Raw genomic sequence first — 12,434 nt, 5'->3', positions numbered from 1 at the left:
CATTTGGTTTACTTCTACCTTTGGTTGTTAATTCAATTCAAATAACTTTATTTATCTGTTAAGAACTTCATTTGTGTAAAAGAGCATCAGTGTGCATACAGCTAGACACAAAAACAACAACAAAAACACACACATACAAGTGGCTGTATTAAAAGCATGATAAATAGGTCATAAATGATGATAATGTTATGGGCGGTAGCTAAACTGTAACCACCTCAGAGCGAGTTTTTTTTAAATTGGAAAATTGGAATTGAGTTTTTATTTTTAAGGTAAGGTAAGATAACTTTATTGGTAACCGTAGGTAGATTTGGTTTGCAGCGAGTGAGTCAGCCTCCTACACACAAACAACATGACAGGACAAAACATGATAAAGTGACAGCAGTGCTCAATACGAGAAAAAACCTGTAAATGAGAAAAAACCATGTAAGGTAATCCTCCGTAGGATTAATAAAAATAAAAATAAGACTATACCATCAGTCAAGTAAAGTGAAAAAAAGAAAAGAATAAGAATTTACTACCGAACAATAAAAATGGTGAGTTAATGCAAGGTAGAAATGAGCAATCAGTAAAAGTAAGATGAAGATAAGACAATATTATTATTATTTGTGAGATTGAATGCCTTTTTTTGTACAGGACAGTGGACAGGGTTGAAACTCAGCGAGAGAGAGAGAGTGGGGAATGACGTGCTGTAAAGGAGCCACAGGTGGAACCTGCACCAAATACGCCCTCTTGGGGGTCTATAGCCTACGTACATCGGGCGCGAACCAACAGCAAGGCCATTGGTGCCCCTGTACTCTTGAATTCTATAGAAAAGAAATGTCAAACTCCTGCAGCAGAAGTCATTGTTAAGAGCTGTGGCCAAAGTCTTCGTGAATACTTCTTAGCGGGAGATAATCTATATGATTAGGTCTTACTATTTCAGGCTTGTGGTCATTAACTTAAGTCCCTTTACTGACAACTTGAAGCAGTTAAATCAATCAGGGTGAGTTATTACTCCTAACAATAGAACCCTATGGAAGCTGGCACTCTGATCTCTTTGTAAAACGTCTTGCATAATGGCAAACTCCTGCTGGGAGAAAGATCTGTCAAGTTTGAAGGGTAGACTACAGGCAGAGAGAAGAGGTTAAAGATTAGTGACAAAAGAGCCGTTGAAATGTAGCCTATTTGAAATAACTGAATCTGAAATCATCATCATTTAAATTTCTGTAAGCTTAGATTGGGTTTGAACTGGGCATGACAATTCTTGATTAAATCTTTCACAAAGAAGTCAACAATCCCTTTGTAGGAAAGGTCCTTTCACTCTTAACACCTGAGCATCGTCCATGGGCCAAGTATTGACGGCTGTGGGTGATTACTGTTGGCAGCAGGTGTTGAGTGTCGACCACAGTTGTCTATTTTCAGCTGCAGTACAGTACAGACTGTTGATGATCTATTTTTTTCAGTGGCAATCTTTGAGCGTTGCGAGGAGATTTCAAGCCTAGTGTTAATAAAAACTAGCAAACGCTTCAGAGCCGCCATTTAGCATTGTATTCATAGCTTAAAGAACAATGGCAAAACTTACATATGTTTAATATAGCCATTTGCTGTAGGTCTGTGTGCCCACACTTTTACCTTGTCTGTGAGCTCTCGTGTTATTTCACTGGTATGTAGAGCCTCTGGGTCACTCAACACATCGTTGTATGCCGGGTCAACGACGGTGACACTGAACTCCACAATGTACTCAAAATTCTCCTTTTTCAAGTCTTCTTGGATCTGGCAAAGAAAATCAAATGTACACTGTTATCAAACCAGAACTACATCCTTTAATAAATAAATATTGAGAACAATAATACGTGATTATGGCGGTTTTTGGGTTATCTTACCACTTCGGCCTCAGTTGGTAGCAGAAGCAGATGGGGCGTCCACGTGCCTGTGACAAAAAGTCAGCAGTTTATTTGTGTTTTGATGATAATGAAACATAGTCTTAGCTATTAAGTTCAGCATATTAGTTTTATTGAATGGTGCTGATGTAATAGTGTCAAACTCACATTCCCTGTTTGGATCTGGAGTTCCAGCGTCAACTCTGGGAATAATAGAGTACATTTGGTATGACAACAGTTAAACAAGGAGGTCATCAATATTTCTTGTGATTATATGTTCTTTGCCTAATATCCCATAGTTATATTCCTTATTCTTATTAGGGTGCCAAAGGTTAAGGTTGGAAACATCTTTTGAACATTGCGGTTCTAAGGTGTATTTGAACAGAGTAGACACACAGCAAACACACATGGGAGTCTCACATTAAACACAAGATTTAAGAAGCACAGCTTGACGTACCCTTCAATTTCAGCTGTCATGGCAACTCTCTGGAAATGACAAACACAATAATAACTGTTACAGATGGGCGATAAAACAGCTCTGCAGTTTGAACAGTGTACAAATGGACTTGATGGTGAGGTTTTTTCTTTTGGCTGCATTAGTGCCAGACTCACCCTGGCCACCATATCAAGATGCTCCTGAGCGCTGCTGAAGTTCTTTGCCAGGTCATCCATGCAGAGGTTTTCATGCTGGCAGGTGTAAACCCAGGATCTGTACTCTTCTGAGTCAGGGACTCGGTCGAAGAAGATCCGAAATGCCTCCCAAATCGCCTCCTGACAAACTGAAAAAATAATATATTAAATAGCAAATATTTTAGAAGAAAATACATCATGCTTTGTTTAAAAATCACATAGAGAAGAAGACCCAGTATGGAGATATCAAACAGCTGAAGATAAAGAGGATTGTTGATTTAGATCTTGACATCTCTGCCTGTGGCCAGTTAGCAGTGATTTATCTACAAGATAAGCTCTGATTCCTCACAGAGACGCATTTTAGTGCAGCTTCACATGTGAACACATAAAAATCTCAAAATGCTACAATAAATTACAAAACCCATTAAACTTGATGCGATTGTGATGGCTGAATGAGGTTTTAGAGTCAGATTCAGTAAATGTCAAGCTGTATATTTAAGTTTGTTGCATGTCGTGTCATTTTTGTGAACATTAAAATCATGAGCACAAAGACCCCCTGAAGCCACAGTATGTTTTATGGGCCTCTGTGGCCGAAACAAGCTCCACATTGGCCAATATCAGGATGCCTGTGGGAAATTTATTCTCTGACAAACTCATTTGTGGAGCGATGCGATTACCTCCAACACACCAAATTAATCTGCCGCCTTTTAAAATCATATGCCACAGCAGCTGTAGTGGAACAATTGGAATTACTATGCTATTATAAGAGCCGGAGTGGAAATCTTTCCCTCTGAAATTCATCGGCAATCCATCTCTCATGGACAAAGGGTATTTGCATATAACTTGATTACATTAAGTGTCCCTGAAGTCTGTAACCAGCTTCATGGCATCATGCAGCAGCATCATGTCAACATCACCAGGTCCTAAATGAAGACCTTATATATAAAGCAACATGTACGGGTGTGATCCATAATTGATAAGATTAGATAATCACACAATTTTTTAAGGATTTATCTATCCCTTTATTCTCTTTGCAAAAATGTACACCTGCAAAACACATCAGAGCAGACAGTAATCTATCAAACTGCAAAGAAATCTGTTTGATTAAATGTGTTATTCTCATTTGACACACAGAACAGCATCTTCATTTCAAAGTGAAAATTCCTTTTACCTCTGAGTTTGTAGTAGGTCCGATGGCTGCCGATGACTTCTTTCATCGTCTCCTGCGGACACACTTTGACACCTGTATGGAAGATTGTTGACCTTTTCGTCCGATGTCTGTCCTGCTCTGCTCTGACATTTGTGGTGTGTCTGATTGGTCTGGAGGTTTCTAGAAAGTGCCGGTACTTCACATCCCTGAGTCCAGAAAAGTCTTTGTCATGAGGATCTGAAAGAGAAGTGAGTGAGGTTAGACGATGTATAAAAATGTACAGTACATTATGCTTTTATAGAACTGTACATTTGAGCAGTTCATAACAAGAAGCTGACTTTTGTTGCCTATCATTAAAAAGGTTGGTTACCACTCTTTGTAAGTACAGCAGTTGGTGACATTCTGAACTTAAGGTCGCTAAATAGTTCATATACGAGTTTGTCAACTGTTCCCTTTGCAATGGCAATGTTGACATTTTTGAGAATTAATTTGAATACTGCTAACACAGACTTCTTGATAGTAATTATACACACAAGTTTGTGTCAGTATATTTGTCACATGCATAGACTGTAATGGTCACATGTCAGCACGAGAAAACTGCAGGCCTTGACGACGTCATAATGATGTCACTAGGGTTGACTCACAGAGTGCCTACAGATGTAAATATTTTAATAGCCAGCTCGTCTTGTGGACTCAGGTTTGGGGTTGTGTTGAAAAACGTAGTGGTTCTAATAAGAATCATATAATCATATAGAGTTGCATTATGGGTAATGTAGGATGCTATACATCAGCACACCACAGGTATACATTTCAAGTAATGTTCCCTCATTTAAACTATGCAAGAGTATTACTAAAAGACGGGGATACTGCCTTGTGTCAGTGTTACGTTTGTTTCCAAGGTAGCCAACAGTATCAGTATCATAATCATTAGCTTTGGCAATTATTCTTGGTGTCCAACACACAGTCACAAACAGCTTGATTAACAAAATACATAAATCAGACTTGTGTTTTATTTCTGCATATGATATACATATATACCGTTATAAACATGCATACACATATGCACACAACACATATTTGATAAACATTCACCATTGTCTGAATCCCCTTTCATAATGTTTCTATTATCTAAATTCACAACTAATTTCTGGCCCAAAAGACAGAATATATATTCGATTATGGTCGATTGAATACTTGAATACTGCACTTTTTTGCAAATGAATTTCTTACATTGAAAAATGTAATAACAAAACAGTAATCAAGCTGTGACAAACCAAAGCATTTACAGTAGAACTCATCTAATACAACTGGAGGCAGGAAAAACTCTTCTCACAGATTACCAGGGCTTTTCATGGGCCCCCCTTGAAATCTGATTGGCCGCAACAGATGGCGCTTGAAAATCCTTAACTATGATTGGTTATTTGTTATCAGAGGCAGGACTTGTGTTCAAATCATAGACTGGTTCAAATCCACTATTGGAGCTTATTTTTTTTGCAACTGGCTGTTAGTCGTTTCCTTTACATATAAATGTAGCATTATGTTCTTTTGGTAGCACTTTAAATTGCAAATACATTTTTTGCACATCTATTTCCTAAGATAGGTGTTTGGGAAAGGTGTTTATCTCCATAAAAATTTGCAACTTAGCCCGTGCACAGTCTTAGTTGCAATGAACCTACAGTAAATGCAATATTTAAGTACCCAAACATTGGAAATACATGTATTTGTGCAAGTTAGAGTGTGTGCAGGAGAATGTGTTCAATTTTACCTTGTTATGCATAAGAATAAATGATAAGTGGCTATATTAAGGGTAAATTAATTACATTCGATCCTGTGTGTATACACACTGACTTCATGCCACCTCTGCGTAAGTCAGTGCCTGGGTTGGTCCACCCAGGTCAAAAAGTCTGGACCCACCCCTGCAGATGACACACCACCTTTTTTCAATTATTCAAACAATCTTTATTTGTACAACACCTATTCATAAAAAAAGTTGTTAAAAAGAGCAGGTCCAGACCATACTCTGTATTAAATTATTTAAGATCCAACATTAATCCACCATGAGCACAGCACTTTGCAACATTTATCAAAGTTGCAGTGGCAAAGAGACAGAAACAGAACAGAATCAGACTCACAATGAACAGCGATCAGCCACAACTGTGTTGGGCTTGGGGTTTGGGATAGAGGGCCCACACCTTAATCAACCATGAAAGGTTGTGATCAAAGGTTATCCAGAAGTTTTATCTTTCATTCTTGTTCAATAGATGAGTTGTTTACATCTCATTTGAGTGTTAGTTCAGCTTTTAACTGACACCTTGACCAGAATACAGTGGACTTTTCCAACAATTAATGTATTGCTTTTCCTCATTAGACAACCAATTTAACCTATTGTTCAGTTCACTTACTGATGAAGGAGCTTCATATATCGGTGTGTCATCTGCATACTTAGCTATGTGGGCTTTTTCTAAAACAACGTACAGCTCATAAGTAACAGCAGAAAACAAAACTGCTACCTTGAGGTACTTCATGTATGTTTCATTTTTGACATACTGCCATTAAAGAAAACTATCCATTTAGGTAGCTACTTTTAAGCCATAAGGTCTTCACTTTTCTAATAATAAAGAGTTAAATGAGGTTTTTTTATCCAAAAAGTGAACACAACTGAATTATTTTCATCTACTGTAAACAAGATACATCATGTCAGCCCATTTCAAATTTTACTGTCTATTTAAGTTTATGGACAGTTGTAATACGTCTGTTAACTTACTTCTATTTGTTTTCTATGTCAATTTATTGTTTTGCACCAAAATACAAAGACAGTTCATTGTAAACCTATACGGCATTAACCCAGATTCTTGCTGTTAGTGAATTGCTTCTTGCACTGACTCTGCCTTTGTTAGACTTTTCAGCGAAAAGTATTAAGTAAGAAGGAGAATTCAGTAGTATGGGTTGAGACTCTTTTAAAGGTGCATTGAGTTATTTGAGCCTCTGAGGTCATTATAGTGTGAAAATGTCTTAGGTTGCTACTTTGTGAGGGATATCATATTGAACGCCGTGAAAGTGCACAAATGTGTCGAAAAGAGTAAATGAGTAACAGTCTCTTTTCTCTAAGGAATGGTCTATGAGATACCCTTGGGTGACCTGCATCACTGAAGCTGCTCAGTGGCAAACAGTGTAAGGATATGTTCGTACATTGGATTGTCTGGAAGTTGCAGAAATACACGCACACGGATTTCAGCTGTAAAGTTCTGTGCATGCACGACAAACCATGAAGGGATTAAAATCAGGTACAGCTGACAAAAACAATCAAATCACATTTAATTATTCCTGGAGAAACTTGGACACAGCCAGGCAATTTCCCCAGATTATATAACTGGAAGGCTGCACACATCCTGAGTAAAACAGCCTTAATTTTCTGATTACCGTAGTAAAGAAAACAACCTCAGCCGCCCTTGTGAGGCTTTACTGGAAGGTAATTCCACACCATTACCCAAGCCAGTTTGCCCGTGAACACTCTCCCTATTGAATAAAGCTGTTTAAGAACAAAGGAACTAATTGTAATGCCAGGTGGCAAACCTCAGAGGACTTTATAAGACAATAAGCCAGGATTTATGAGCCCCAAAATACAGACTTGAGGTCATTGTACCCAAATGACAATCAGTGCCCTTTCTGGATTAAGAATCCCAATGAAGGTTAAAGCAGAAGAAAAGGAAAGCGTGAGTGTAGTAGATAACCTAAACTCTGTTAAATCAGACTATGAACTTTTAACCAGATATGCTGCATTTCTGTAAAGATAAATTAACAGTATGGATTCTACTGTATCTTGATGACAGAAGTAAAGCTGTGCGGTGTAAGATAAGTTGGCTGGTATGATGTTAGAACATTACAGGAGTCCAGGGAGTGTGTATTTGTATCTTCTATGATTGGACACTATTACATACAAGTAAAGCAAGCTGCAGTAAAAAAAACACATGTTCCAGTACATACAGTTATAGTTTTTTGGATGTAAAACATAAGTGAAAGTGTAGTTTTGCTTGTTATTTTCATAATAGTTTTTGATTCATCAAAATATATTGCTAAATCTACCAACAGACTGAGCATTAGATATGACTGTAATTGTGATAAGGTCAGCCAGTTTCCTGTAAGCCTTGTTTTCTTATTTAGCCTAAAATTTCCCTGAGGCCTAAGCTTTAGGTTTTTTTTTGTTTACTTAATTTTCTAAATGATACACAAGATGTTCAGACTACAGTTGCATTGTGGCAACTCAGTTTGAAGCACAAACATAAATCATTGAAGATTGCAGAGAATATTTACAGTGGACTACAAGCGCAAAAAAATGCAATTATACTGCAGTGGCCCACAAGATTTCTCATAGGACAAAGATCTGCCAATTCATTAACACATAAAACAAACAAATATATCAAGTAAAGCATGCTGCAAAGTAAATGATACATTAAAAGATGCAAAGTGTAGAGCATGAACCCAGAAAAAGCTGCACATATAGGCATCTAGGCCTTCAGTGAGAGCACAAAGTAGAACTGCTTTTTGGTAAAGCATGGAAACTTTACAAAGCACATTTGGGTTGCTCATGAGGACAAGATTTGAATATCTGCAGGTTCAGACAAGGTCAGCTCGGGACAACTGCACTACCCCTTAAACCAGAGGTCAGTTTGAGGACAAAGAATACGGGAGGAAAAGGTTTCTCTTCGATTTGCTGCCCAGGGCTGACCCAGCTGTACCCCATTCAGACCTTCAGAGGTGGGCACTGACTGATGCCCAACAAACCTGTCACTCCTTTGCTATTCATCCATGGGGGGGTGAGTTCTTGTGCCACTTTAAATCTGCAGGTTACTGAGGAAGTGTTACATTGAAGTCACTCTATCGTCAAACTCCCCCATCATCATTCTAATCACAAATATCAGTGTAGAAGCGTTTTGGGACAAGTTTAAGACTTGTGTTTTTCTTATTTGTCAGTGGGGGTCTGAGCATAGAAACAGTAAGCTTCAACGGAATCCACCAGTTTGTTGTGTTATGGTTAATAAAATTGTCTATCATTCAGTGCCTGTCCCCTCTCTCTGTAGCCAGTTAAACAAAATAATGCTGTTCCACTAAGTACCCTCCTCAGGCCTCTAACTTCCTTTCTAATTAGTAAATATCAGCATTTTTCAGGGCCATTTCTTTCTAGCCGTGTGTCATTTTCACTCCTTTCACTGATTGAGTTGTTTTGGCATTCAGCAGCAATTTTTCCTTTGGAAAATTATTTTGTTTGATGTATTTTGTTTTCCATTTGTCTAAAATAAGGTTCAACACTTGACACTTTGACCTTTTACAAGCTAAGGCTAGCAGTCTTGATTAGCTAGCCAAACAGTCATTCATGTGATATGGTCAAAACCAAAATCCTAGAAAACGGTGGTTTAAAAGGCCAAACACTGGAGATGATGGCTATGAGGAGGACAGTGTTAAAAATGTTTGGCTCAGCAGCATCCCTGTTTTAGGTCAATGTAGCAGCAGAAGCATATCTGGTCAGAAACTCTCCTTCAGTACATAAGAACTCGCCATAATGCCATGACAACAAGGAGACAGGAGTATTAATAACCTAAACTTTGCCTAAAATAAAGTTGCAGTAACTAAGGACTTTCTTTCATGAGAATTGACTAGAAAACAAACTGCATGTTTTTCCGTAGTCAGTGCTCATGTCGGCTGGGACCTAAATGCAGAATAACAAATACAATGTATTGAGGCTTGATTTTTGTTTGTACTGAGTGATCAGCTTGGTCTGGATCAGTGAACCTCTAGTAGATCTAATTAGCTAAGTAGCCAATCAGGATATTATTAAACCTTTTTGGAAGAGAAAAATGTTGATGTTATTCATTCGAAATGTATTTTGTTGCTTTTGTAATCAGAAAAGCATTAAATTGGATTAGACTGAGTAGCAAAACAATACATTATTAAAGGTTTTGGAGCATGCAAAGATAACTACTGTTCTAATTTTCATTTAGTTTGTTTGGTTGATGAAAATACAGCATTTCAAGAGTGGTCAAATTGTTGTAGCACAGATTCCATGTTCTATATCGAGCCTGCTGACATGAAAGCCTGCAGGTCAACTGAAGACAATCTTACACAAGGTTAAAAATCTTTACCTGGGGAAACCCTGACATAACATGGAAATTTGTAAAGAATAAAGCTTAATGCTGATTATGTTTCCTAAAGCTTGTTTATCCCCTTATATTTGGTGTGTGCTTTTAATGCTGAAATAAAAAATAGCATAGCACTTGCACAGTGTACTGTATAAACCACATTGTGAGTTTTGGTAATAATTTTAATCTTTGTTGTGCCAGAGTTGCTGCGGATTCCAATAAACAAACAAACTACCTATGAGAAGGGTTTACTGGTTTGTTTAGACAGATAAGGAACGAGTGTGCTTAACCATGTAACAGTATGATAAGTCGTAGTTTGTGGTGGCTGTTGCATTTTATGATGACGTGGTGTGCAGCCGCGAAATGTTTGAAATGTATATACAGAGAAAGTATATTTGTACACAGGCCTCATTGATTTATGGCAGAGACCGTGTTAATAAGTGAATTACACATAGATAATTAGCTCTACAATGAACCATATTGTTTTCTTCAATCCAAGTTTAGCCTGCCTCCAAAAACATGCAAAGAATGTGTGGGCGTAGATATTGTATCCTGTAGCTTTATTGGCCAATGTACTCCCAGTTCTTCATCAGTCAGGCAGATCTATTCACCTGGCCTTTCTCACACTGACAAACATTTCAGCAGGTAAGAAAGTGGCTCACAATATCACCAAAACATGTGTGTTTTACATTTATAGACACACCTCCAGTAAAACATTTGAATGGGCTTTTGAGGAACCGCATGCTTTAAGCCTGACTTGCACATGGAGAGACACGAGGGGCTGAGTGTGGTGAGGGACTGTTTGATTGGGCCTTAAAGCCCAATGCAGTCGCAAAAAGGCCTCACAGTCGAATTACAAGCCAGAAAAGATTAGCGTCCTGCAACACTGGGAACAGAATGGCTTTTGTTTTCTTCGGGATAATGAGCTCACCCGGGCATCATCATCACACTGAACGAGACAACTAGTGCGGATGCAAATGTTATCAGTGCTGAAGTGACGCTATCTTTCTCTGTCACCATGTATTCAATGTCTCTGCCTGTTTAATTGATAGTGAATATTCATGACCAAGTGGCTCACTGGCTGCTTGACATTTATCTAAAAAACTGAAGATCTGTTCAAGTTTGAACAAGCATCCAATAGTTTGCAGAGATTTATCTAAATAGCCGAGGCAAACTTTAAAACCTTTTGCCCTTGGACAGGATCTCCATCTCTTTAAGTCTAATGCCATTCAGTAAACACCTCATTGATAGAAAACCTGCCGGAAGATTATCAACTATACTAAGCCATGTCGACATTGACCTTTCCTTTTACACTTTCCAAATTTCTTGAGGTAGTTGTTTTACAGAGACCTGTACAAATACATTATTGCATTACTATTTAATAGACAGAAATTTGAAAAAGACCTCTTTGATAGTTTGTTTGAACTGAGTTGTCCAGCCTGCATTCTTTCATCGACACAGCATGTCTCTTGCACAATTGTTTAACAAAGAACTTAGAAAAAAATCACATATGTTTTCCAAAGACCCAGCTGACTCTACGGGATTCTTACCTTTGATTTGACTTGCTTGGAGGGTAAACAGACACAAAGAGAGGAAAAGTCCTGACTTCAAAAGCATGGTGGGCTAATTTATGTGGGTTTCAAGCCCTGAAGTTGTCATTTGTGAAGACACTCCTGCAAACAAACGTAAAATCCAGAATCTTTATTGCGAGTCCATTAGAGTGTGCAAAAGTCTCCTCATTGGTGCTGACTTTAGCTTGTTAGCAAGCAAGAAAGAAGGGAGTACAGTCCTCTCCTGTGTGTGCTCTGGCTCAGTCGTTCAGCAGTAGTTAATTCCTGAATGCTGTTGGGAGTCCTGTAAACAACCGAGGGGGCTGCATGGATGGATGAGCAGAGGGAGAAATGGAGGGAGGAGAGGTTAAGGAAGGAGAGATGATGCACTGGTTGAAAATTTTGGCGCAGGAGATTCCCCTGTACGCTGTCAGTGTGACAAGAGTGACGAGGTTAAAAAAAAAACAAGGCTCCGTTCTGAGTCTAATCTTTTTACCTTCTTCTTGCTGCTTGTAATCCCTGCGTGGCCACGTGGCCATCAGGCCTCATCCTGTTAGCCACCTTCTGGACCCTCATCTGTCGGCTGAACAAACTTGGGGATCTGCCAGCCAGCCAAGACCAGATAACTACTCCCTGCAGTTTCCCCCTCAACTTGATCACTGACACCAAGCCTCTTTGGGCGTCTGCCTCTGCATGTCACTGTCCAACGAGCTAACTCGTTGTGTTTTCTCTGTCAGCTCAGATTCCTCCTTTCTGGGTGGCCACAGAAAATCACTGCCTCTCAGGTCAGCACTTTTTGGGTGGCAAGTAAGGCCAAGTTTGCTGCTCTGTGCAGTAATGTGCATGCAGCTACCGGTCAAACAATGCACTCCATTCTAAATCCACTGTTAAACAAGTTAATGCCGCTCTTCTGACTTTTTTTTTTGTCCTCTTCCTCTGGTCATGTTGCAATGTCTTTCAAATTGGCTGACATATTAACTCCATCTCCTGAGGTGTCTTTTTGATGCAGCCTAATTACAAACTCAATGTAAAAATGTTTTTTTCCTTGACCCATCCAAAGATATTTTGACGCTCACAAATGTTCTTAACAAAAAAAGCAGAATCGGGAGCT

General features: G+C 38.7%; 1 protein-coding gene across 5 annotated transcripts in view; it reads right to left on the bottom strand.

Annotated features, from left to right (window-relative positions):
• Positions 1-12,122, bottom strand: part of impg1b (interphotoreceptor matrix proteoglycan 1b) — a 29,710-nt gene extending 17,588 nt beyond the window's left edge. For 2 of the 5 annotated variants that reach the window (XR_010664664.1, XM_065947689.1), the window contains exons 1-7: positions 11,324-12,118; positions 3,661-3,876; positions 2,472-2,638; positions 2,317-2,345; positions 2,028-2,062; positions 1,863-1,909; positions 1,612-1,752 (exon numbers count right to left, since the gene is read on the bottom strand). Coding sequence is in view for 4 of the 5 variants with exons in the window: in XM_065947689.1 (XP_065803761.1) it covers positions 1,612-1,752; positions 1,863-1,909; positions 2,028-2,062; positions 2,317-2,345; positions 2,472-2,638; positions 3,661-3,876; positions 11,324-11,390 (702 nt within the window). In the remaining variant the exon portion in view is untranslated. Of the gene's footprint in view, positions 1-1,611; positions 1,753-1,862; positions 1,910-2,027; positions 2,063-2,316; positions 2,346-2,471; positions 2,639-3,660; positions 3,877-11,323 lie in introns of all 5 variants that reach the window. The other 3 variants (XM_065947691.1, XM_065947693.1, XM_065947692.1) reach the window with 3 other exon arrangements.
• Between the last annotated feature and the right edge of the window lie 312 nt (positions 12,123-12,434).

This window comes from Labrus bergylta, chromosome 18 (genome assembly GCF_963930695.1).
Source record: "Labrus bergylta chromosome 18, fLabBer1.1, whole genome shotgun sequence".
In the NCBI taxonomy this organism is placed as follows: domain Eukaryota; kingdom Metazoa; phylum Chordata; class Actinopteri; order Labriformes; family Labridae; genus Labrus; species Labrus bergylta.
Note: the sequence above shows the minus strand (reverse complement) of the source record. Positions and strands in the feature narration are given on the sequence as shown.